Below are 26,298 nucleotides of genomic sequence, written 5' to 3' on the forward strand. Positions count from 1 at the left end.
TGGGAGGTGCCCGTTTACCTATTCAGACAGCAGGCGAAGGCTTTAAAACAGCTCCTCGCAGATTGGGAAACGGCAGGGTCTAACCCGGGCGGGGGAATCGGCCTTAGACCCTGTGGTATCCCCCATATCAGGACTGCATCTCTTTGTAAAATTAGCCTGGCCCCCTCAACAACATACCTCACTAACAGCCTTTATAGACTCTGGGGCTGCAGGAAGTTTCATTGACACCTCCCTTGCAGCTAGTTTGGGCCTCCCAGTCGAGCCTTTAGAGCGTCCGCTACCTGTCCTCGCTATAGACGGGAGGGTTGTAGGCTCCGGCCCTGTGACCCATCGCACCAAACCAATAATCCTTCAGGTGGGGGCCCACATGGAACAGGTGGAATTGTACCTGACTCAGGCTCCCCACCTGAAGCTGGTGCTTGGGTATCCCTGGTTAGAGCTTCACAACCCGCGTATAGACTGGTCAACCCACTCAGTCTATGCTTGGGGCCCATTTTGTCAGGGGAACTGTTTAAAGCTCAATAAAGCACTTCCTCAGGCAGTTCCACCAAAGGAGATGCCCATACCTCACCTAGACAGAGTTCCTAAGGAATATAGGGACCTCTGTGAGGTGTTCAGAAAAGAACAGTCCCAGGTCCTGCCCCCACACAGGCCATACGACTGTGCAATTGACCTTTTACCAGGCACAACTCCACCCAGGGGTCGATTGTTTGCACTCGCTCCTCCCGAGCGTGCTGCCATGGACACCTACATTCGTGAAGCCTTGGAGTCAGGCTTCATACGGCCTTCCTCATCACCAGCAGGGGCTGGATTCTTTTTTGTGGGGAAAAAAGATGGTGGACTTCGTCCCTGCATAGATTACAGAGGACTGAACGCCATTACTGTGAAGGACCGTTACCCCCTTCCCTTAATGCAGACAGCTTTTGAGGCACTGCAGCAGGCCTCAATTTTTACCAAATTGGACCTGCGCAGTGCCTACAACCTGGTTCGCATACGGCAGGGGGATGAATGGAAAACGGCCTTCATTACCCCAACAGGGCACTACGAGTACCGTGTAATGCCCTTTGGTCTCATGAACGCCCCCGCAGTGTTCCAACGCTTCATTAATGATGTACTGCGGGAGGCCTTGGACCAATATGCATATGTCTACCTTGACGACATATTGATTTACAGCCGGTCACTAGAGGAACACATAGGACATGTCCGACGGGTTCTCCAGTTGCTCTTGGAGAACCGTCTATTTATAAAACTCGAGAAGTCTGTGTTCCATTCAGAGACCGTATCGTTCTTGGGGTTCGTGGTACCCAAAGGCACCCTTCGCATGGATCCAGCCAAGATCAAGGCTGTCAAAGACTGGCCGCGCCCTTCCACTCTTAGGCAGGTCCAGTCTTTCCTGGGGTTCGCCAACTTTTTTCGGCGTTTCGTGCGTCAATTCAGCACGGTGGCAGCACCCCTTACTGCCTTAACCCGAAAAACCCCGGGGCCCTTTCGCTGGACAGCGGAGGCTCAGAAAGCCTTTGAAGAAATCAAGGCTAGGCTAACCTCACCACCAGTTTTACAACTGCCGGACCCCAATGAACCATTTATCGTTGAGGTCGACGCTTCAGATGTAGTTGTGGGAGCGGTACTCTCCCAACGCCAAGGGCCAACAAAGAAACTACACCCCTGTGCGTTTTACTCTCACAGGCTTACCCCAGCGGAGCGCAACTATTCTATTGGAGACAGGGAGCTCCTGGCAGTGAAGTTGGCCCTGGAAGAATGGAGGCACTGGCTCGAAGGGGCCAAACATCCATTTTTGGTGTGGACAGATCACAAAAACCTGGCCTATATACAGCAGGCCAAACGATTAAACCCACGTCAGGCCCGGTGGGCTCTATTCTTTGGTCGCTTCCATTTTGTTCTGTCCTATAGGCCAGGTTCCAAAAATACCAAGCCTGATGCCCTGTCTAGATGTTGGGTCCCTCCTGGACCTGAGCCAGCCCCTGAATCAGTTGTCCCTGCCTCCAAAATAGTTGCCCCCCTCTGCTGGGGTATTGAGGAGTCCATTGCACGAGCCCTCCAACAGGAGCCTGACCCAGGAGGTGGCCCCCCTGGTCGCCAGTATGTGCCATTGGCCGTCCGCCAGCAGCTCCTGCAATGGGGACATTCCTCCTCTTTTTCTGGCCATCCCGGGGCAGTCCGAACTACGGAGTTCCTCCGAAGGCGCTTCTGGTGGCCAGGGATGGACAAAGACACTCGTGCTTTCGTGGCTTCTTGTGAGGTATGCCAAAAGAACAAGGCACCCAGGTCCCGACCGCCCGGTCTCCTACACCCATTACCGATCCCATCCCGTCCATGGTCCCATGTATCACTGGACTTTGTGACAGGTCTTCCACCATCAAAGGGCAACACGGTTGTAATGGTGCTTGTGGACCGCTTTTCCAAGGCATGCAAGTTTGTGGCGCTGCCCAAACTCCCCTCTGCCAAGGAAACTGCGGATCTACTTCTACAACACGTGGTGAGATTACACGGCATGCCCCAGGATCTTGTGTCAGACCGGGGGCCCCAGTTCGCCAGCCGGTTTTGGAAGGCCTTTTGCAAGCTGATGGGAGCCACAGTGAGTCTCACTTCCGGTTTCCATCCGGAGTCGAATGGGCAAACCGAGCGGGTAAATCAAGACCTTGGCCAACTGCTGCGTTGCCTCACTGCAGGCAACCAGACTTCCTGGACCGACCAACTGCTCTGGGCAGAGTATGCCCACAACACCCTGTGGCATTCATCCTTGGGTATGTCACCCTTTGAATGCCAATTCGGGTTCTCCCCTCCGCTGTTTGTGGAACAGGAGAGGGAAGTGGGTGTATCCTCTGCTGAGCAGTATGTCCGTCGGTGTCGCAGGGCCTGGCAGAAGGCACGCGCCACCTTGCAGGCGACCTCAAAGGCCAGGAAACGGGTCGCAGATCGTAAAAGGAGCCGTGCCCCACAGTTTCGTGTGGGTCAACGTGTGTGGCTGTCCACCAGGGACCTTCCGCTGCGAGGAGTCTCGCATAAACTGGCACCCAAATTTGTGGGCCCCTTTAAGATCTTGCGGAGGGTAAATCCGGTCTCATATCTATTGCAACTTCCGTCTACCATGAAAGTGCACCCGACATTCCACGTGTCCCACCTACGTCCATTTGTGTGTGGAGCCCCCTCACCTGGAACTCGACCCCCTCCCCCACGTCTTGTGGGCGGTTCTCCTGCGTTCACAGTTCGGCGTTTGCTGGACGTGCGTAAGGTCCGGGGCAGCACCCAGTATCTTGTTGACTGGGAGGGTTACGGGCCGGAGGAACGTTCGTGGGTCCCTCGGAACCGAATCCTTGACCCGGCTCTGATCCGGGATTTCCAGCGTGATCGTGCTGCTGGCTTGGGGTCGTCAGGTGCCGCCCCTAGAGGGGGGGGTACTGTAAGAAAGCGGCATGTGCCGCCAACCACCAGCAGAGGGCCTGGACACTGCGGTGGAAGAGCTGGTGGATCTGGGGCAAAAAAACTCCAAGTCCCAGAATCCCCAGCGGTAATTAGTTCAGATCAGGCTCAGCTGTGAACACAGCTTAAAAACCCCAGCCAAACCTCAGTTCACCGTCACACCTTTGTAGAGGGGTGACCGGTAACAGTGGGTATTGAAGAAAAGAGATTAGAAAGAAAAGAACTCTTAAAAGAAGCCACAAAGAAAAGAAGAGATCCAAAAAGAAACAAAGGCTCACAAAAAAAAAGAGATCGTAAAAGAAGCCACAAAAAAAAAAAAAAATAAAATAAAATAAATAAATAAAATCTTACAAGAAATAAAGGCTCACAAAAAAAAAAAAAAAAAAAAATCTCAAAAGAAACAAAGGCTCACAAAAAAGAGAGATCTTAAAAGAAGCCACAAAAAGAGAGAGAAAAGATCTCCAGTTTATTTTTGAACTTTTGGTTTTCAAGAAGTCTTTCCTAAGTTTCTTAAAGTTTGATTTCATTTCCTTTGTTTGAGCCATGCCATGTGGCAGCAGATCCTTTGTTTGATTTTCCCGCCCTTTTTCTAAACTGCCACATTTAAGGCCCTCATCCAAAGCCACTGCACACACCCTACGTAGTGCAGTGGTAGCACACCCGTCTGGAGTTCCAAAGGTTGGGAGTTCAAATCCCAGTTCAAGCACTTCATCACAGATACACCAAACCAACTGCACACACTATATATATCAAATATAATATTACCAATAAATAATAAATAAGCAAAAAAATAATTAAATTAACAAATAAAATAACTCTGCATTTGAGTCCACCTCCCCCCACTAAACCGTAACATTTTGTTCATATTTACATAGTAAATGAACACATATTTTACTTAATTAATTCATTAATTCATTAAGTTTTTAATCTTCAAGTCAACTACCAAAACAGAATATCTTTAAAAGATATTCCACATCTTAGTAATTTTAAAGAATTGAATAAAACTCTTTACAACAAGTTTGTAAGTTTGCTTACTTTTCCATTTTTAAACAGTGCCATCCACATTCTCGTAATCAGCAATACTGGAAGAGTCATCATCATCATCATCATCATCATCAGGAGGATGGGCTTTATCTCCAACATCCTGCAGAACCAAGAAAAGAGAACATCAGCAGATGCTTTAAAACTGAATTATAAAAACCCAGTAAAGAAAACTTACCTCTACATTCCCATAAACAGGAGTACTGGAGGAATCTTCATCAGGAGGACAAGAGATATCTCCAACATTCTGCAGAACCAAGAAAGTAAGATCACTGATCAGAATTAGAGTCTCAGTGGGAAGAGCTCTGGGTTCTCAGAGGTTCTCAGAGGATCAGGGAGCAAAGCAAAGACCTGGAAACCAAATCCCTTGAGGAACATTGATGGACTGATCTACTGATATAAGAACTATGTGAGAACTCACCTGGTAGATGTCCTCATCCGTATTCACATCCTGCTTCTTCTGTCTCCTTGTAGAAAACAAAAATAAATATTAAAACAGGAGACGAATATATCAGATAGAAAAACAACCCAATCTTTTCATTATTATTCATTTTCTCACCTCATGCAGAAAAGTCCAGTAAGAAAAGCTGCAAGCGCACAAACTCCAACCACTCCACCAACTGCATACAGCACCACCCAGAGGCCTGCTGAGATATTACACATAAATACACTGCTCAAAAACAAGATAATAATGGGAACACTTAAACAACACAATATAACTCCAAGTATATCAAACTTCTGTGAAATCAAACTGTCCATTCTTAAGAAGAAGCATCGCTTGATGCGGATCATGCCTCGCACACAAAAGATCAGCTCTCAGAAGACCTACATTCAAGAATTGTTGACTTGCATGAAGCTAGAAAGGGTAACAAAAGTGTTTCTAAAAGCTTTGATGTTCATGTGTCCATGGTAAGACAGACGCTCTACAAATGGAGAAAGTTCAGCACTGTTGCTGCTACTCTCTCTAGGCGGTAAAGTCCTGTAAAGATGACTGCAAGAGCACAGCGCCAAATGATCAATGAGGTGAGTTCTTGTGTGACTATTGAGCATGTTTGGGATGCTCCAGATTGGTGTCACACCAGACACTGACTGGTTTTCTGAACCTCCATGAATTTCACAATACTGTAAAACTGCAATTTTAGAGTAGCTTTTGTTGTGGCCATCCCAAGGTATACCTGTATATAATCACTGTGTCTAATCAGCATATTGATATGCTGCACCTGTGACTGTTCATAGAAAAAGTCTTAAATCTTTGAGTTGGGAGCAAAACCCAAAGTGTTGCTTTCATATTTTTGTTCAATCTATATAATCAAGTGTCTCACCCTTGATATTGACCGGTACAGCAGCTGATCTCTGAGCTCCATGTTGGTTTTGAGCCTGGCAGTAGTAGGATCCACTCTGTAGAGGAACATAACTGTGTCCAGATCCTACAGGTGAGTCTCCACCTTCTTTAAACCAGGTGTAGATCTCCACAGGTGGGTCTCCATCACTGCTGCAGGTCAGAGTCACTGAACTTCCCTCCACTATTCCACCAGAGGGACGGATGGACACTGAGACGTTCTTTGGAGGATCTAGAGACAGATCTGACTTTAGCGTTTCTTGCTAATCTCTAATATCACTGTGTGGTTCAACCATTCCCAGAGTTTAGAGAAGAATGAGAACTTTACTTACGTCTGACTCTGAGAGTTTGAGCAGTAGAGGGGAGATGTTCAGATCCTCTTACAGCACAGCTATAACTGCCTGCATCCTCACTGCTGACTGTCTGCAGGTGGAGCTGCTGATTCTTCTGGATCATCTCTGTGGTTAAAGGACGTCCATCTTTGTACCAGATGAATGTTGGATCAGTCAGACTGCAGGTGGTTTTACACGTCAGAACTGCTGATTCTCCTTCTGTTACTTCTCCAGGAGATTCTACATGGAGCTCTGAGACAACGAAAAACTCAAAAAATCAGAAAAGGAATCAGTTGTATATCTGAAAGCCTCTGAAGTAGGAGTTTTTTTTTACTGATTATAAAAAAAATAGGACAATTTCATAATAATATTTCAGTATTTTCCAAACCTGGACCTGGAGAATCCCCTTGTCCTTCATAGATTGATGTTTTTTATTTTTTATTATTAACAAAACTGATTAATCTGAGTTAAAAGTGATGAGTAAGAGCAGGAGCCTACCTGTAACGTTGAGTTTAACTCCAGGTTTTCCCATCCACTTCTGGATTTCTACATTAGTTTCGATTCTGAAGATGTACTCATGTTTATCCTTCTTCTTTACGCTACTCAGTTTGAGGGCGAAGTGATTCTGTTTATCAACTAAATACTCAACCCTGCCTGAGTAACCTGCGACTTTACTCAGATCAGTCAACCCAAGAGAATAACTGAACCAAAACCTCTGTGTAACTGTAAGATTCTCTGGGATCGTGTAAGATCCATTCATAAACACTGTAGATCCGTTTAAAGCACATATTTCCTGCTGGATGTAATTGATACTCCACTCTGCTCCAGAAGCTCCTGAAACATAAGATGCAGTAAAGATCTGACTACTGAGGCTGGAGATTATCAGACAGTTACGGAAAATTACAGCTTAACTTCTCTCCTCTCTATCTCCACTTAATAAGAATGTCTGTCTACAAAATATTAACAACATATTACTATTGTAATGACCTACCCCAGGGCTTCCTAATTCTGGAGCCATGATTACTACAGTCATGATTACTTACACTTACTAGTACACTCCCTATAGTACACTCCATTTAGTATACTTACACTTATTAGTACACTCCCTATAGTACACTTCATTTAGTATACTTACACTTACTAGTACACTCCCTATAGTACACTCCATTTAGTATACTTACACTTACTAGTACACTCCCTATAGTACACTCCATTTAGTATACTTACACTTACTAGTACACTCCCTATAGTACACTCAATTTAGTATACTTACACTTACTAGTACACTCCCTATAGTACACTCCATTTAGTATACTTACACTTACTAGTACACTCCCTATAGTACACTCCATTTAGTATACTTACACTTACTAGTACACTCCCTATAGTACACTCCATGTAGTAAATTTTCTAGTACACACCATGTAGTACACTTACACTCACTAGTACACTCCTTATAGTACACTCACTAGTACACTCCATGTAGTACACTTACTAGTACACCCTCTGTAGTGTACCTCCTTGTGCACTCTAATTATGAGATATACAGTTTCTGTGCTGTTCCATATGGGTTGCTTGGGTGTTTTTCGTAGTTGCTATGGTATCCCACGTGGTTGTGATGTCTCACATGTTTGCCAGTTAGTTGTTATAACTTTATATTAATATTGTGATATTACAGCCGGTTTCTCTGCTTATATGGTGTAGTTGATGTGGTGGATGAAACTCAGTGGAACAATTCTATAATTCTAGTCCAGAACCACTCAAAGATCAGTTCAGCAGTGAATCACTACAGTCATGATGAAAGAGAACAGTGAGGGAGATAAAGTCAGATGTTTCAGTGATGGAGTTACAGTAGGATCTTCTGACTCACCAACAACCATCAGCAGAAACACCAGAAGAAGAGGAGGAGGAGGAGGAGCCATTCTGAGTGACATCACCAGCCTGCACAACATCAAACAATCAGACTGTTTCAGAATACCTTTAATACTAAAATAAAATCCCACTAAAATCATCCAGAATCCTTAGATACATTATTATAGATTTTATTCATATTTTAATACACAATCATTGTTTCTGTATTTAGTTACACATGCTGGGGAAAAAAATAATACAGAAACATCACTGTATAGATATTGTTATGTGCGGAGGTGAGGGGAGTCGTGGGGCGCAATCCCGATTTGTCCCAGCTGGCCTGCATTGGACTGATTGAGCAGCCAGCTGGGACCAGTATAAAGACCACGCCTTCACTCCAGTGAAACACTAATGGTGAAAAGAAAGCTGAGGCGACACAAACCTAAAATACTACAAAGTTGAGCAACTAGAGCCGCACTGGACTGTCGTTCTGTTTCTTTGAGTTTGTTTGAGTGTTTTGCCAAAATAAAGGTATGTTTTGAGTTCATGCACTCTATATCACTCATATCCACTTTATATCACAATATCTATAGATACAGTACATAAAATTATAGTAATCGTTTTAGCATTACCAAGTCCTTCTCAACTAGACTAACTAAACAGGAAATAGAAATATTATAGCCAGTGATGGTATAGTTACTTTGAAAAAGTAATCAGATTACTAATTACTGATTACTCCTTTAAAAAGTAACTTAGTTACTTTATGGATTACTTGATTTTAAAATTAACTAAGTTACTTTACAAGTTACTTTATTAGTTACTTTCAGCAGCTGCAGACACCACCTCCCGCCGCCTTTACATAAACATCATAACCAGTTTTGCCAATACTGCCTTTATTGGAAAATGCATTTTTAACAGCAACAATTTATCTCTATTAAGTTGAACTATTTCCTAAAAAATAAGTTTTTTTTATAAAAATAAAAAAATTAACTTAACATAAATATATTTTTTATAAAAAATAAAATATGGTCTTTCTTGATTTTACTAAACATATATATATATGTTTGTACACAAACATCCCCAGCGCGTACCGGGCGGAGCCCCACCCCCACCTCGCTTTCTCGGATCACATGTGTGTTTGGCTGACACCAACATACACACCACTCATCAGACGCTCCAGACCAGTTCAGAAGCAGGTGAAAACCTGGCCGGCAGGGTCCATCTCTGCCCTTCAGGACAGTTTTGAGTGCACTGCATGGGACATGTTTAGGGAGGCTGCTACTGAAGGCGATTCTGTTGATTTGGAGGAGTATGCAGCATCAGTCACTGGCTACATCAGCAAGTGTATTGATGATGTCACTGTCTCCAAGACCATCACTACACGCCCAAACCAGAAGCCTTGGATGACTGCTGAGGTACGTGTGCTGCTGAGGACCCGCGACTCCGCCTTCAGAGTGGGTGACAAGGTGGCCCTGAGGAAAGCGAGAGCCGACCTGTCACTAGCCATCAGAGAGGCAAAGCGCGCACACGCCCAGAGAATCCACAGCCACTTCAAGGACACGGGTGACGCGCGGCGTATGTGGCAGGGCATCCAGGCAATCACCAACTACAGGACAATGCCATCGTCCTGTGAACGTGATGCCTCCCTCCCTGATGCCCTGAACAACTTTTATGCACGGTTTGAGGCACAAAACAACATGGCGAGAAAGACCATGCCCAAGCCGGACGAGCAGGTGTTGTGCCTGACTGCAGTGGATGTGAGGAACACTCTGCGCAGAGTCAACCCACGAAAAGCTGCAGGACCAGACAACATTCCCCGGCAGAGTGCTCAGGGAGTGCGCAGACCAGCTGACAGATGTTCTCACGGACATCTTCAACATCTCCTTGTGCAGCGCCACTGTCCCAACGTGCCTCAAGTCCACACCATCGTCCCCGTGCCGAAGAAGTCCACAGTGTCCTGCCTCAATGACTACCGTCCCGTTGCACTTACACCCATCATCATGAAGTGCTTTGAAAGGCTAGTCATGAGGAACATCAAGACACAACTGCCCTCTTCACTGGACCCCCTGCAGTTTGCGTATCGTCCCAATCGCTCCACGGATGATGCCATCACCACTACTCTTCATCTCTCCCTCACCCACCTGGAGAAGAAGGACACTTACGTCAGAATGCTGTTCATAGACTTCAGTTCAGCATTCAACACCATCATCCCACAGAACCTCATCAGGAAGCTAAGCTCGCTCGGCCTCAACACCCCCCTCTGCAACTGGATCCTGGACTTTCTGACGGGGAGACCCCAATCAGTCCGGTTCGCGGGCAGCACCTCCAGCTCCATCACACTGAACACTGGGGCCCCCCAGGGCAGTGTCCTGAGTCCTCTGCTGTTCACCCTGCTGACTCATGACTGTGCTGCAAAACACAGTTCTAACAGCTTTATCAAGTTCACCGATGATACAACCGTGCTGGGTCTCATCACCAAAGGCGACGAGTCAGCATACAGAGAGGAGGTGCAGCGGCTGACAGACTGGTGTACAGTCAACAACCTTCACCTGAATGTGGACAAGACAAAGGAAATGGTTGTTGACTTCAGGAGAGCACAACACACCCACTCTCCACTCAACATCGACGGGTCCTCTGTGGAGATTGTTAAGAGCACCAAGTTCCTTGGTGTCCACTTAGCAGATAACCTCACCTGGACCCTGAACACCAGCTCTACAGCCAAGAAAGCCCAGCAGCGTCTCTACTTCCTCCGGAAGCTGAGAAAGGCCCGTCTCCCTCCACCCATCCTCACACTCTTCTATAGAGGGACCATTAAGAGCATCCTGAGCAGCTGCATCACTGCCTGGTTTGGGACCTGCACCGTCTCTGACCGCAAGACCCTCCAGCGTATTGTGAGGACAGCTGAGAGGATCATCGGCGTCTCTCTCCCCTCCATCACGGACATTTACACCACCCGCAGCATCCGCAAAGCAACCAGCATTGTGAATGACCCCACCCATCCCTCACACAAACTGTTCTCCCTCCTGCCTTCGGGAAGAAGGTACCGCAGCATCCGGTCCAGCACGACCAGATTCTGCAACAGCTCCTACCCCCAAGCCATCAGACTCCTCAACTGCAGAGACTGAACTGATGGTTTTCTGTACATGCACACACACTCTTACCCCACTTACCCCAGAAAATGGAAGCACTAAAAACCCTACTACCTCACTGGACTCTATTGCACACTGTGTAATAGAGGTAATTACTACCTCACTGGTCTTTTTTGCACACTGCATAATTTGCATACTGTCTTGTTATTTATTATTCTTTGTCTGTATTGTGTTGTATTGTCTGTCTGCACTTTTGTACTGTTGCACTTATTGTTCTGTCTACACTGTGTTTATGTGCACCATGGTCCCTGGAGGAACGTTGTTTCGTTTCACTGTGTACTCTGTATATAGCTGAAATGACAATAAAAACCACTTTGACTTTGACTTTTATATTCATTAAAAAAAGGAGGTAAGAGGGTTTATTAAATAAATAAACAAGCAAGGAAACAAGGAGATAAAAAAGACAGAATAAATTAAACAGAACAAGGGAATAAACAAAGACTAAACGAGAAATAAACAAAGAGATAATCAAGGAAAAACACTAGGAGCCGGTCAGGAGAGGGTGGAAAGCAAAAAACAAGACACCAAACAAGACTAGGACTGAGTGAACAAGAGAGGAGAGTGGACCGAGGACGGGACAGAAAACTGAAATGCAGACTGGACAGAGGAGAAAAACTGGGACCAAAAATTTGACACAACCGGGGAAACAGACTGGACTGGAGGCTGAAACAGAGACTGAACAGGGGACTGGACACTAGACACAAATGGAGAAACAGACTGAACAAGAGGACTGGGGACGTGAAAGGGGATGAGACAGGAGACTGGACAGGGAACTGGACAGGAGATGGTGGCAGGACACTGGACACGGACTGGGCAAGAGACTGGACACGGGGCTGGACACTAGACACAAATGGAGATACAGACTGGACTGGGGATGTAAAAGGAAACAGGACAGGAGACTGCACAGGGAACTGGACAGGGGACGGGGCAGGAGACTGGACATGGACTGGGCAAGAGACTGGACACGGGGCTGGATGTTGGACAAGGGAACAGGGATAAAAAACATTGACTGGGACAGACACAAACACAGTAACAGGGACTGGCATAGAGAAACCAGCGGGGACAGGAACTGGAACACAGACACAGGGACCATGACAGGAAGAGACAAGGGAACAAACACAGATGAGTGCCAGGGACTGGTTAAAGTCTGAGGGGAAGTCCATGGGGCCAGTCTGGGCACAGTTCTGGGGGCGTAGTCCGGGGGCCTAGGGACAGGCCTGGGTAGGCGGGGCCTAGGCCAAACACTGTTCTGAGAGAAGGAACGGGGCAGGTGGGGGGGAGCAGCGTATGCAGGGACACGTGGAGGCGGACGTAAAAGCAGGTAAGGGGGTCTATTAAATAAATAAACAAATAAACAAGCAAGGAAACAAGGAACTAAAACAAGACAGACTAAATTAAACAGAACAAGGGAATAAACAAAGACTAAACAAGAAATAAACAAAGAGATAATCAAGAAAATAAACAAAGAACAATACACTGTGAGAAAGAGAATGCAAACACGGGAAGGACAGAACAACAGGGGTTAGTGCAAAGACAGAGGAACAAAGACTGAAACACTAGGACTATATAACACCAAGGAAGTAGAAACACCTGGAGGGAAGAAACACAGGAGTACGGGTCACGTAGGGAACACACACAGACACATAAGAACATACAGGAAACGAGACAGAACCCCCCTTAATGCTAAACTCCTGGGGCGAAAAATAACAAACCCCCAGAAGCCGGTCAGGAAAGGGTGGAAAGCAAAAAAGAAGACATCAAACAAGACTAGGACTGAGTGAACAAGAGAGGAGACTGGACAGAGGACGGGACAGAAAACTGAAATGCAGACTGGACAGGGGAGAAAAACTGGGACCAAAAATTAGACACAACCGGGGAAACAGACTGGACTGGATGCTGAAACAGAGACTGGACAGGGGACTGGACATTAGACACAAATGGAGAAACAGACTGGAAATGAGACTGGACTGGGGACGTGAAAGGGGATGAGACAGGAGACTGGACAGGGAACTGGACAGGAGATGGTGGCAGGACACTGGACACAGACTGGGCAAGAGACTGGACACGGGGCTGGACACTAGACACAAATGGTGATACAGAGTAGACTGAGGATGTGAAAGGAGACGGGGCAGGACACTGGAGACGGACTGGGCAAGAGACTGGACATGGGGCTGGATGTTGGACAAGGGAACAGGGATGAAAACATTGACTGGGACAGACACAAACACAGTAACAGGGACTGGCATAGAAAACCACCGGGGACAGGAACTGGAACACAGACACGGGGACCATGACAGGGAGAGACAAGGGAACAAACACAGATGAGTGCACAGTTCTGAGGGGCGTAGTCCGGGGGTCTAGGGGCAGGCCTGGGTAGGCGGAGCCTAGGCCAAACACTGTTCTGAGAGAAGGAACAGGGGCAGGTGCGGGGGGAGCAGCATATGCAGGTTCCGGGGCAAGAGAGCCGTGGAGTACAGAGCTGCTGCTGTGGGAACAGTGGAGTGTAGCGTGGGGCACGGCGCAGCCGCCACAGGAGTCTCGGAGCGTGGCCGGGCCACCAAGGAGGAAGTGTCAAAGCACGGTTCGGCCGCTGGATCCAGCCAAATGGAGAAGACGTCTTTTTAAAGAAGTTTTTATTTATTTCGGCCTATGTTCACCACTGAAGCCATATTCACCATTTCTGTTCCAATGGCAATTGAGGCCATTCTCATTTTCTGTTGTGTCCTGATCCTAAACCAGGTCTAACAGAATATGGGCGTATGGCTGTATACAGTGGTGTAAAAACGTGTTTGTCCCTTCATGATTTGTTACTTCTTGCATGCCTGTCACTTTGTACAGTTTCAGATCCTCAAACAGATTTAAATATTAGTAAGAGACAACAGAAGTAAACACCAAGCGCAGTTTTTAAATAAAGGTTTGTGTTACTAAGATAGAAAAACAATCCAAACCTACATGATCCTGTGTTAAAAATGGTTTTACCACCCAGTTTAAACATAACTCAACTGTGTTTTATCACACCTGAGTTTAATTTCTCTAATCACACCCACACCTGATTACTGCCACACCTGTTCAAAATCAGGAAATCACTTAAATACGACCTGCCTGACAAAGAGAAGTAGACCTAAATATACTCAAAATCTAGATATCATGCCAACATCCAAAGAAAAAATCAGAAACTGAGATCTATAAGTCTGGAAAATGTTATAAAGCCATTTCTACAGAGAACCACAGTGAAAGCCATTGTCCACAAATAGTGAAAACATGGAACTGTGGTGAACCTTCCCAGGAGTGACCAGCTGGCCGCACAAAATTACCCCAAGAGCCAAGTGACGACTCATCCAAGAGGTCACAAAATACCCTAAAACATCTTTCAAAGAACTTTAGGCCTCACTCGCCTCAGTTAAGGTCAGAGTTCACGCCTCCACCATCAGAAAGAGACTGGGCAAAAATGGCCGACATGGCAGAGTTCCTAAACAAAAAGCACTGCTGAGAAACAAGAGCATTAAAGCTCGTCTCAATTTTTCCAGAACACATCTTGATGATCCCCAAGACATTTGGGAAAACATTCTGCTGACTCTTTGGAAGGTGTGTACCGGTACATCTGGTGTTAAAGAAACACTGCATTCCAGAAAAAGAACATTATACCAACAATAAAACATGGTGGTGGTAGTGTGATGTTCTGGGGCTGTTTTGCTGCGTCAGGGCCTGGAAGACTTGCTGTGATAAATAGAACAATGAATTCTGTTGTCTACCAAAAGATCCTGAAGGAGAATATCTGACCATCTGTTCTTGACCTCAAGCTGAAACAAACTTGGGTTCTGCAGCAGAACAATGATCCAAAACACCACAGCAAGTCCACCTCTGAATGGCTGAAGAAAAACGAAATGAAGACTTTGTAGTGGCCTAGTCAAAGTCCTGACCTGAATCTGATTGAGATGCTGTCGAACGACCTTAAAAAGGCTGTACATGCTCGAAAACCCTCCAATTAGGTATTGATTAGGTAAAGAGGCGTGGAACTAAGTTGGTAAACACTTTTTCACACTTTTTCATATAGGTTTTTTCACCCTTAATAACAAAAACCTTCATAAAAATGCATTTTGTGTTTACTTGTATTGTCTTTGACTAGTGTTTAAATTTGGTTGATGGTCTAAAACATGAGATAAACATGCAAAAAATAAAAAAGGGGGCAAACATTTTTTTCACACCACTCTCTCTATATATATACACACCAACATATACATACATTAACAAACATAATAAACATACACTAAAAACGCATATATATATATATATATAGTATGAGCTCTTCTTACCTCTTCTCGTCTAGACCCCCGGAACAGCGAGTGACGACTGAAGAAACAGCTCTGAGGTTTTAAGACGCTATTTTCTTACTTCCTGTGCAGCTTATTTTTAGAAGACCTTTCAAACCATCTACACACACACAGTCTCAGTTTATACGTTTACTCGTGCTAATAGCCTCTTAATTACTTTTAATTACTTTTAATTAATTAATTTTGTTTTATACTATTTTATAGGTGTTTCCAATCACACAGATTCATCTCTAGATTTAAAAGCAGGATTTTGGAAGGATGATGTGGGAATTGGCAGGAATGTGGCCCAAGAGGCTACAGATATAGGACCTTACATCCTGTGCAAGACATGTTGTGATGCTCATTGCTATCTTATACCTCACTGCATTTTTAGTGCACTTGGGGATGCGTTTTTTGGCAGGAGTGCCAAATTTGGCGCAAGACATATTTTTCACGCTTTTGCATCCCAATAGTGTTTTAGTGCCTACAGGGGTGCACATTTTTGGCAGGGGTGCCAAATTTGGCACAACACCTGTTTTTACACTTTTGCAGCCCAATAGCATTCTTAGTGCCCATGTGGGTGCACTTTCTGGCATAAGTGCCAAATTTGGCACGACACCTTTTTTTCACAATTTTGCTACCCAACAGCATTTTTAGTGCCCAATGGGGTGCAATTTTTTGCAGGGGTGCAAACTTTGGCACAACACCCCTTTTTCACGCTTTTATAGCCCAATAGCATTCTTAGTGCCTATAGGGGTGCACTTTTTGGAATGGGTGCCAAACTTGGCACAACACCTGTTTTTACACTTTTGCAGCCCAATAGTATTCTTAGTGCCTATAGCGGTGCACTTTTTGGCATTAGTGCCAAATTTGGCACGACGCCTTTTTTCACAATTTTGCTACCCAACAGCATTTTTAGTTCCCAAGGGGGTGCTTTTTTGGCAGGGGTGCAAACTTTGGCACAACACCCCTTTTTCACGCTTTTATAGCCCAATAGCATTTTTAGTGGCCGTGTGGGTGCACTTTTTGGCATTAGTGCCAAATTTGGCTCAACACCTGTTTTTTTAGCCAAAAAGCATTTTTAGTGTGGGTGTTAAATTTAGCACAACACCAGTTTTTCACAATTTTGCAGCCCAACAGCATTTTCAATGCCCAAGGGGGTGCACTTCTTGACAGGGATGCCAAATTTGGCACAACACCTCTTTTTTTACACTTTTGCAGCTTTCAAGCATTTTTTGCACCCGAAGAGGTGCACTTTTTGGCAGGGGTGACACTTTTGGCTTATAACTTATACATAGTTTATAAAATAGTAAAATATTTTTAGGTGTTTTCTAATCAAACAGGTACATCATTAGATTAAAAAAAGTTTTTTTGGGAGGATGATGTGGGTTTTGACAGGAATGAGGCCCAAGAGGCTACAAATAGAGGGCCTACCTTACATCCTGTACAAGACATGTCATGATGTCACTGCTATCTCACACACCGCCAACTTAGTGTGTGTGTGTGTGTGTGTGTGTGTGTGTGTGTCAAATATTTCACATTTGGCTTGAATTATATATGCTACTAAGGCCAAAAATCCCGCAGCTTCACAGATCTCTGTATTAAAGCCACTAATTTCACACAGCAGACTAAACAGCGCCCCCTGCTCTGAGTTCCCAAACTGCAGACAGAATCATCACCCCTCACTACTGCTTAAAGACACAGTAACCATAACAATAACAGCAGAATTATCACTTTAATGATCATCAGGATTGGTGGAGATGTTCATAAAGTAATCATTATTAATATTTAATTATGTATTAAATTATGAGTTTATATCTTCTGAATCCAGAGTGCTGATGGTAAGAAGGAGATGAGTTTCTGCTGCTGGGGTTTATTTCAGAGCTACAGAGGAAATGACATCATTTACTGACCGTCAGCTGATCTGTGAGGAGGCCCATCTTCTAAAGTGAGAATATGCAAATGTGTGAAGATCTGGAGGCTGATAGAGATCTTTGTTCAGGTCAACGTCAGGTCAAATGTTGTTTACTCAAGTAAACAGTTGTAACCAAGCAGCAGGACACAAGTACAGGCCCTCGTGCAGCAGGACACAAGTACAGGCCCTCGTGCAGCAGGACACAAGTACAGGCCATCGTGCACCAGGACACAAGTACAGGCCCTCGTGCAGCAGGACACAAGTACAGGCCCTCGTGCACCAGGACACAAGTACAGGCCCTCGTGCAGCAGGACACAAGTACAGGCCCTCGTGCACCAGGACAAAAGTGCAGGCCCTTATGCACCAGGACACAAGTACAGGCCCTCATGCAGCAGGACACAAGTACAGGCCCTTGTACACCAGGAAACAAGGACAGGCCCTCGTGCACCAGGACACAAGTACAGGCCCTCGTGCAGCAGGACACAAGTACAAACCCTCGTGCAGCAGGACACAAGTACAGGCCCTCGTGCATCAGAACACAAGGACAGGCCCTCGTGCACCAGGACACAAGTACAGGCCCTTGTGCACCAGGACACAAGGACAGGCCCTCGTGCAGCAGGACACAAGTACAGGCCCTCGTGCAGCAGGACACAAGTACAGGCCCTCGTGCAGCAGGACACAAGTACAGGCCCTCGTGCAGCAGGACACAAGTACAGGCCCTCGTGCACCAGGACACAAGTACAGGCCCTCGTGCACCAGGACACAAGTACAGGCCCTCGTGCAGCAGGACACAAGTACAGGCCCTCGTGCAGCAGGACTGTCTGTAGCAGTAGATTCAGGTTAACAGTAGTTTGGGTGGTTTGTGATCAGTATCAGTAGTGGTAGAGGATTATGATTGGTGATTGGGGCTGAAATCTCTAGAATATTTACTTTACCTTTTCTACTCTGTGTTTAAATGTGTTTTTATAATAGTTTTATTATATTTATTATATAGTTTTAAAAGACAAATACTGAACATGTTACATTTAATTCCAGTAATTAGTAGTAAGTAAAAAGCTACTGAATTGAATTGAATTGAGTTAAATGATTTAGCAGAGCACCACTAGCTTATTACTGTGTGCATTAAGTTTGACAGTTCTGTCAACAGGAAGTAGATACAGAATTATTTATATATACGAATGCAGGACCAGGAAAAACCACAAGCTTTAACAGCTTTAACCTCTGATCTGTTTCTTCATTCTTCACTCGCTGTTCTCACACTGCAGACGACGCTCAGTAAAGAGAGGTAAGACAGGTTTAATTTTAATATATAAATGATTGATGAATATGTTTTTACTGTCTGAAATGTTCTATAATCTTTATATATTTATAGCAATATTTAACAGATTACTGAACTGCAGTAGTGTTTTCTTCAATATTCTCAACAAATTGTAGAAAATAAATAGTATGTGCTCAAATATTCCTATTTCTAGTTCAACACTGGATGAGAGGGATCAGTATTGATGGTAATGCTAAAATGATTTCTATAAGTTGATGTACTCTACATATAAATTTATGTATACAGTTTATTTTTAAGTAAAATTTGTTAATTGTGTATTAAAATGTGAGTAAAATTTTATATTAATGTATTTATTTATGGATTCTGGATGCTTTTAGTGGGCTATTAAAGGTATTCTGAAACAGTCTGTTTGTTTGATGTTGTGCAGGCTGGTGATGTCACTCAGGATGGCTCCTCCTCCTCTTCTTCTTCTGGTGTTTCTGCTGATGGTTGTTGGTGAGTCAGAAGATCCTACTGTAACTCCATCACTGCTGAACTGATCATTAAACTGTTCTAGACTAGAATTAGACTCTCTGATGAACACTCAGAGCTTTTCTCTCTTTGTAGTTTCTCTCAGAATCAGAATCAGTTTATGAATTATTAGTGAAAATGCAGTTAATTCTTCAGGTAAAGTGTTTTGTTACGTCTCAGTCTTAGAAAGGGGAGGAGGATTAACACTTTCTGATGGTAAAAGCTGAACATCCCCTCAATTATGTAATATTATCCTTATTTTCATAGAGCTGTAGTCTACAGAAATCTCCAGCCTCTGTAATCAGATCTTTACTGCATCGTTTATTTCAGGAGCTTCTGGACCAGACTGGATTGTGATGTATGAACAGGAGAAAATATGTGCTTTAAAAGGATCTACAGTGTTTATTAAAGGCACTTTTACACTTCCAGCAGATTTAGGCAAACTTAAACTAAAAAAAACATTTTGTATGAAATTCAGCGTTCCCGGGGTGGAGCCGACTGATCTGAGTGTAGAACCAGATTACTCAGGCAGGGTTGAGTGTTTAACTGATAATAAAACGTACTACTCTCTCAAACTGAGTAACGTAATGAAGAAGGATCAAAACAAGTACAACTTCAGAATCCAAGCAGATGATGATAAAAATAAATGGATGGGAAAACCTTATGTCATTCTGAATGTTACTGGTGAGATTATTTTTAATTGTTTTTCCAAAATTCAACAATTTCAATAAATAAAACACAAAAAAAAGAATTTAATGAGAATTCTCTCTTTATCTCAGATCTCCATGTAGAATCTCCTGGAGAAGTAACAGAAGGAGAATCAGCAGTTCTGACGTGTAAAACCACCTGCAGTCTGACTGATCCAACATTCATCTGGTACAAAGATGGACGTCCTTTAACCACAGAGATGATCCAGAAGAATCAGCAGCTCCACCTGCAGACAGTCAGCAGTGAGGATGCAGGCAGTTATAGCTGTGCTGTAAGAGGATCTGAACATCTCCCCTCTACTGCTCAAACTCTCAGAGTCAGACGTGAGTAAAGTTCTCATTCTTCTCTAAACTCTGGGAATGGTTGAACCACACAGTGATATTAGAGATTAGCAAGAAACGCTAAAGTCAGATCTGTCTCTAGATCCTCCAAAGAGCGTCTCAGTGTCCATCAGTCCCTCTGGTGGAATAGTGGAGGGAAGTTCAGTGACTCTGAACTGCAGCAGTGATGGAGACCCACCTGTGGAGAACTACACCTGGTTTAAAGAAGGTGGAGACTCACCTGTAGGATCTGGACAGAGTTTCAGCATCATCAGCCTCACTGCTGATCACACTGGACTGTACTACTGTGAAGCTCAGAATGCAGTTGGAGTTCAGAATGGATCTGTGATGATTGATGTTCAGAGTAGGTGGTGAATAATAATGTAAATAGTTCCAGTATTTAAATAAAGACTCAGTAAAGTGATGGAAATGATATTCTTCCCTCAGAAGATCAGATCAGATCTGCAGTTTGGATCACAGTGGGAGGAGGAGGATTTCTTCTTCTTCTTCTTCTCTTTATTTTGATCTTAATCTTCATCTCCAGGTCAGTAGAATTTAGTAGAACATGGTAGAACTTCATTTGGTTTATAGCATTGTGTTAAACACTGTAAGTGTTCTGTTGTTTCAGGATGAAGAAGAGAGATGCTGGATCTGATCAGGATGGATCAGATCAGGTACAATATCCAGCAGAACACAATCCATCATATTTCAGTGATGTTTCTATTCAGTCTTCAGTAAATAAGATGTTTAGTATCTTTATAATGAATGATCTTCTTCAGGATGACGTCCAGTACGCCACCGTTACTCACAGCAGATCCAGACCTGTAGAGACTGCAGGTGATGCTTCCTCTGGAGCTCCTGATCATGATGATGATGTTCAGTATGCTACAGTCAGGACTGGTAGAAAACCTGATGTTGTGATCAGATCTGACCAGCAGGAGGAGCTTCAGTACGCCAGTGTTACATTCCACCACCGTCACGCTGATGCTGCTGCTACTGGGTGAGTTTCATATTTAACACTGGTTAAATTTACCGTGTAGAATCTTCAGAAAGAAAAATAAGCTTTAAAATCTCAGCTCTAATGCAGTTTCAGCAATAATTTCAAGAAAATACACAATGGGAATAGATGATTCTTTCATAAATCTACTGTATATTTAATACTTAAAATCATGTAAAATATACTGTTTCATTTCCCTTGTTTTATAGGTCACAGAAAGTGGATGAGGCTTCAGTCATCTATGACAGAGTCCAATAGAGGCTTATGATGTAAGAAAGAGAGAAAGATTATAAGACTATGCAAGAGAGTATAACTGTAATTAGATAAAAATGGATTTTCCTGAATTTAATATGAAAAATGTTCATGCCCAACAAATAATCTAAAATAGCTTATTTGTTGCTTCTTCATTCATTTTATAAACAGTTGAGGTTGATTTTCTGTATTTTTAGAAATTATATTTTAAGTATTAAATATTGTACTTTTTTTGGTTTCATATTAGGGTATTTGTTTATCTCATAGCTATTAGCATATTCTGTAAGTAGTTTGATGTTATTGTTCATATTTTTTACATTTTTACATGCAGTTTATTACATGAATATTATTTCTATTTACAATATTATTTGTTGGTCATTTTTATTTGGGAATTTTCTAGTTTAGTGCCTCAACATATGCTGTTTAAAAATGTAAATGTTACAGAAGCTTCTTTGACAGATCTCTACAAGGTTGAAAGATTTTAACAGATTTAAACCTGTTTTTTGAATTTTGATATAAATGGAGAGACTGTTTAATTGTCAGTTTTTCAGTTGAGTCCCAAAGGGTTCTATGTGGGAGCCTATAGAAATGATGTGTATATTTCTTATACTTTGGCTTTTGACATGTTGGTTTATATTGAAAACTTTTAATAAAATGTCTTTTTAATTTGTGTTTATGATTTCAGCTGTGATTTTCTCATGTAGGCAAAATAACGTGGCAAATAAAAAGTAAAGAAAAGTCTGAATGCTAATTAAATTCTTGAATAAGTTTATAATGCTGGTGATGGTTACTCTTCAGTGTTGTTACCCATGTCAGCTCATAGGGGGCAGAGTTGTTTTAAAAAGTTTAAAAAGGAAAAGTTGGAGCTGGAGTTTCCCAGGATACCAAATATATCATTGAAGAAGGTATGACCGGTTCATAGGCTGAAAAATTCTACATTTACATGCATTGTTTCTCAAAACACGTTTTCTTTTAATTTATTTGTAGCCCCAGGACTTATTTCCAAATTGCATCGTTACCTTTTAGATGCCCCTTTATAACCTGTTGATACTGTTTAACAATTATATTAGCAGTTCCCATTTTGTAAACCACATTACAAACTGGTATTTTTGCTATTTATTGGAATTTTCAGAATAATTGTTATTTTGGGCAAAATCTTTGCTACAATTTCAAGGATAGATTTGGGTGGCCTGAATTTTGTCTGGATATGTCTAGGTGTCTTTACCAGACAAGATAAGCTCTAGATTATCATACATCTCATGCATATACTTTTTAAAGTTTGAGGATTCGAGGTCTTTTTTGTTGTAACCTTAAGAAGACTTCACAGAAATGAAACAGATATTTTTTTTCAAATATGGTAAGAAATCTACAATGTCATCTATGTAGATGAATTTCATTTCCCACTCAGGCCTTATAACACATTTCCATCAGTTGTTAGGAGAAACCTGTAGCATTGTTTAAACCAAATGGGAGACGGTTGAATTCAAAAAGCCCAAAACAGGTAATTGACCAGGTATTTAACCGCAAGTTTGGACTTTTGGGCTGATTTTATAAATGATAAAGCAAACTTGAATTCTTTCTATTTTTATTAATAATATTTTTATTAGCAGTAGTAGAGATATTAGTGCAGTAGTAGTGTTAGTATTTTCTTTGTTCTTTTATAATTAGTTTTATTTATTTAGGTATTTATTTCATTCCCTTTATTGCAAATGTGTACATATCAATATTACACATTTAGCTTGTTATTATAAATATCCATTTCTTCATAAATGGGTTTGATCTTTGCTGCTATTAAATATAAAAATCTCTCAGCTTCACAGATCTCTGTATTAAAGCCTCTAATTTTACACAGCAGACTAAACAGCGCCCCCTGCTCTCAGTTCCCAAACTGCAGACAGAGGCATCACCCCTCACTACTGCTTAAAGACACAGTAACCATAACAATAACAGCAGCATTATCACTTTAATGATCATCAGGATTGGTGGAGATGTTCATAAAGTAATCATTATTAATATTTAATTATGTATTAAATTATGAGTTTATATCTTCTGAATCCAGAGCGCTGATGGTAAGAAGGAGATGAGTTTCTGCTGCTGGGGTTTATTTCAGAGCTACAGAGGAAATGACATCATTTACTGTCCGTCAGCTGAACTGTGAGGAGGCCCATCTTCTAAAGTGAGAATATGCAAATGTGTGAAGATCTGGAGGCTGATAGTGATCTTTGCTCAGGTCAGGGTCAGCTCAACTGTTGGTTACTCAAGTAAACAGTTGCAACCAAGCAGCAGCCCACAAACACAGTCAAAAGAGTCAAGAGTTAAGAGGCTTTTTTATCATTACATCTGAGTACTGGTACACAGTGTAGTAAAATTACATTTGTCCGGAACCATGGTGCAACATGGAACATCAAACAATAGAAAAACAAAGTGCGAGAGTAATGTAAATAAACCTATAACATTACAATAAATAAAATAAATACAGCAGGAGTCTGACTGCCTGGTGATGAAGCTGTTGCAGAGTCTGGTAGTGAAGGCTCTGTGTGTTGAGGAGTCTGACTGCCTGGTGGAAGAAGCTGTTGCAGAGTCTGGTAGTGGAGGCTCTGTGTGTTGAGGAGTCTGACTGCCTGGTGGAAGAAGCTGTTGCAGAGTCTGGTAGTGGAGGCTCTGTGTGTTGAGGAGTCTGACAGCCTGGTGGAAGAAGCTGTTGCAGAGTTTGGTAGTGGAGGCTCTGTGTGTTGAGGAGTGCCTGGTGAATGACCAGCTTCTCAAAGCACTTCATGATGATAGGAGTAAGTCCAATGGGACGGTAGTCACTGAGGCGGACACTCGAGACTTCTTTGGCACAGGGACGATGGTGGTCGTCTTGAAGCATGTCGGCACGGCCGCAGTGCTCAGAGAAATGTTGAACATGTCCATGAGAACATCCGTGAGTTGGTCTGCACATCCTCTGAGCACTCTGCCAGGTATGCCAGGTCTGGTCCTGGGGCTTTCCGTGGGTTGACTCTGAGTAGAATTCTCCGCACATCAGCTGAGGACAGGCACAGTACCTGGTCGTTTTGAGGAGGTGTGGTCTTTCTTGCTGTCGTGTAGAATGCCTTGGCGGCACTTGTGCATCCAGGCCTGTCTGTAGCAGTAGATTCAGGTGTGTTAAAAGTAGTTTGTGTGGTTTCTGATCAGCATCAGTAGAGGTAGAGGGTTATGATTGGTGATTGGGGGAGGGCTGAAATCTCTAGAATATTTACTTTACCTTTTCTACTCTGTGTTTAAATGTGTTCCCTTATAATAATCCCTTATATATTTATTATATATCCTTAAAACACAAATACTGAACATGTTACCCTTTAATTGCAGTAATAAGTAAAAAGTTGTTTAACTGAATTGAGTTAAATTAGTTTGCAGAGCACTACTAACTCATTACTGTGTGCATTTCTTTGACAGTTCTGTCAACAGGAAGTAGATACAGTATTATATGTATATGAATGCAGAACCAGAATAAACCACAAGCTTTATCAGCTTTAACCTCTGATCTGTTTCTTCAGTCTTCACATGCTGTTCTCACACTGCAGACGATGCTCAGTTCAGAGAGGTAAAAACAGCTCAATTTCTGTAATCTTTATATATTTATAGCAATATTTAAAATTTTACTGAACTGTAAAACTGTAGAAAATCAATCACAAAAGTAGCCTGTGAACAACAGATTGTGCTCAAATATTCCTATTTATAGTTTAATACTGGTTGAGATGGATCAGTATTGATTGTAATGCAAAAATGATTTCTATAATTTGATGTACTCTCTATATATATACATATGTGTACAGTGGTGTTTTAGTATGGTTGTTGGTGAGTCAGAAGATCCTACTGTAACTCCATCACTGAAACATCTGACTTTATCTCCCTCTCTGTTCTCTTTCATCATGACTGTAGTGATTCACTGCTGAACTGATCATTAAACTGTTCTGGACTAGAACTAGACTCTCTCTAGAACTCCAGGAACCTCAGAGCTCTTCTCTCTTTGTGTTTTCTCTCAGAATCAGATAGGAATCAGCCCAATAGCATTCTTAGTGCCCATGGTGGTGCACTTTTTGGCATGGGTGCCAAATTTGGCACAACACCTGTTTTTTCACACTTTTGTAGCTTAAACATTTTTAAAGTGCCCATGGGGGTGTATTTTTGGCAGGGGTGCAAAAGTTTGGCATAACATCTGCTTTTCACACTTTTGTAGCTTAATATCATTTTTTAGTGCCCATGGGGTGCACTTTTTGGCATGGATGCCAAATTTGGCACAACACCTCTTTTAAAAATTTTGCAGCCCGATAGTGTTTTTAGTGCTCATGTGGGTGCACTTTTTGGCATGGATGTCAAATTTGGCACAACACATCTTTTTCACACTTTTCTAGCCCAATAGCATTTTAGTGACCATGGTGGTGCACTTTTAAGCATGGGTGTCAAATTTAGCCCAAAACCTGTTTTTTACACTTTTGCAGCCCCATAGCATTTTAGTGTCCATTGGTTGCACTTTTTGGCAGGGGTGCCAATTTTGGCACTGCTTATAACTTAAAAAATAAAACAATACAATATTTTTAGGTGTTTTCTAATCAAACAGGTACATCATTAAATTGATTTGTTTTTGTTTTTTTTGGAAGGATGATGTGGGTATTGACAGGACTGAGGCCCAAGAGGCTACAAATAGAGGGCCTACCTTACATCCTGTGCAAGACATGTCGTGATTTCATTGCTATCTCACACGCTGACAACTTAGTATATGTGTGTGTCAAATATTTCACATTTGCCTTGAATTAAATATACTATTAAAGCCAAAAATCCCTCAGCTTCACAGATCACTGTGTTAAAGCCACT

The 26,298-nt window shown here is 42.9% G+C and overlaps 1 protein-coding gene across 1 annotated transcript; it reads right to left on the reverse strand.

Annotated features, from left to right (window-relative positions):
* Window positions 1-4,486: 4,486 nt before the first annotated feature.
* LOC111196662 (B-cell receptor CD22-like) lies at window positions 4,487-12,316 on the reverse strand. The gene is made up of 9 exons (XM_049470032.1): window positions 12,272-12,316; window positions 12,054-12,162; window positions 6,652-6,987; window positions 6,154-6,405; window positions 5,805-6,053; window positions 5,042-5,126; window positions 4,904-4,949; window positions 4,661-4,729; window positions 4,487-4,585 (listed from the first exon to the last, which is right to left on the reverse strand). The coding sequence occupies exons 1-9, from the start codon at window positions 12,314-12,316 to the stop codon at window positions 4,487-4,489; spliced, it is 1,290 nt and encodes a 429-aa protein (XP_049325989.1).
* Between the last annotated feature and the right edge of the window lie 13,982 nt (window positions 12,317-26,298).

Source organism: Astyanax mexicanus, chromosome 21 (assembly GCF_023375975.1).
Source record: "Astyanax mexicanus isolate ESR-SI-001 chromosome 21, AstMex3_surface, whole genome shotgun sequence".
In the NCBI taxonomy this organism is placed as follows: domain Eukaryota; kingdom Metazoa; phylum Chordata; class Actinopteri; order Characiformes; family Acestrorhamphidae; genus Astyanax; species Astyanax mexicanus.

Bases quoted from the DNA above. Each gene is read 5' to 3' on its own strand.
- LOC111196662 (XM_049470032.1), bottom strand. From the start codon at position 12,316: ATGGACTTCCCCTCAGACTTTAACCAGTCCCTGGCACTCATCTGT. The intron at 5,127-5,804 runs GTGAGACACTTG...ATATCTCAGCAG, and splicing joins TGTACCGGTCAATATCAAGG to GCCTCTGGGTGGTGCTGTAT. The intron at 4,950-5,041 runs GTGAGAAAATGA...GTTTTCTACAAG, and splicing joins ACTGGACTTTTCTGCATGAG to GAGACAGAAGAAGCAGGATG.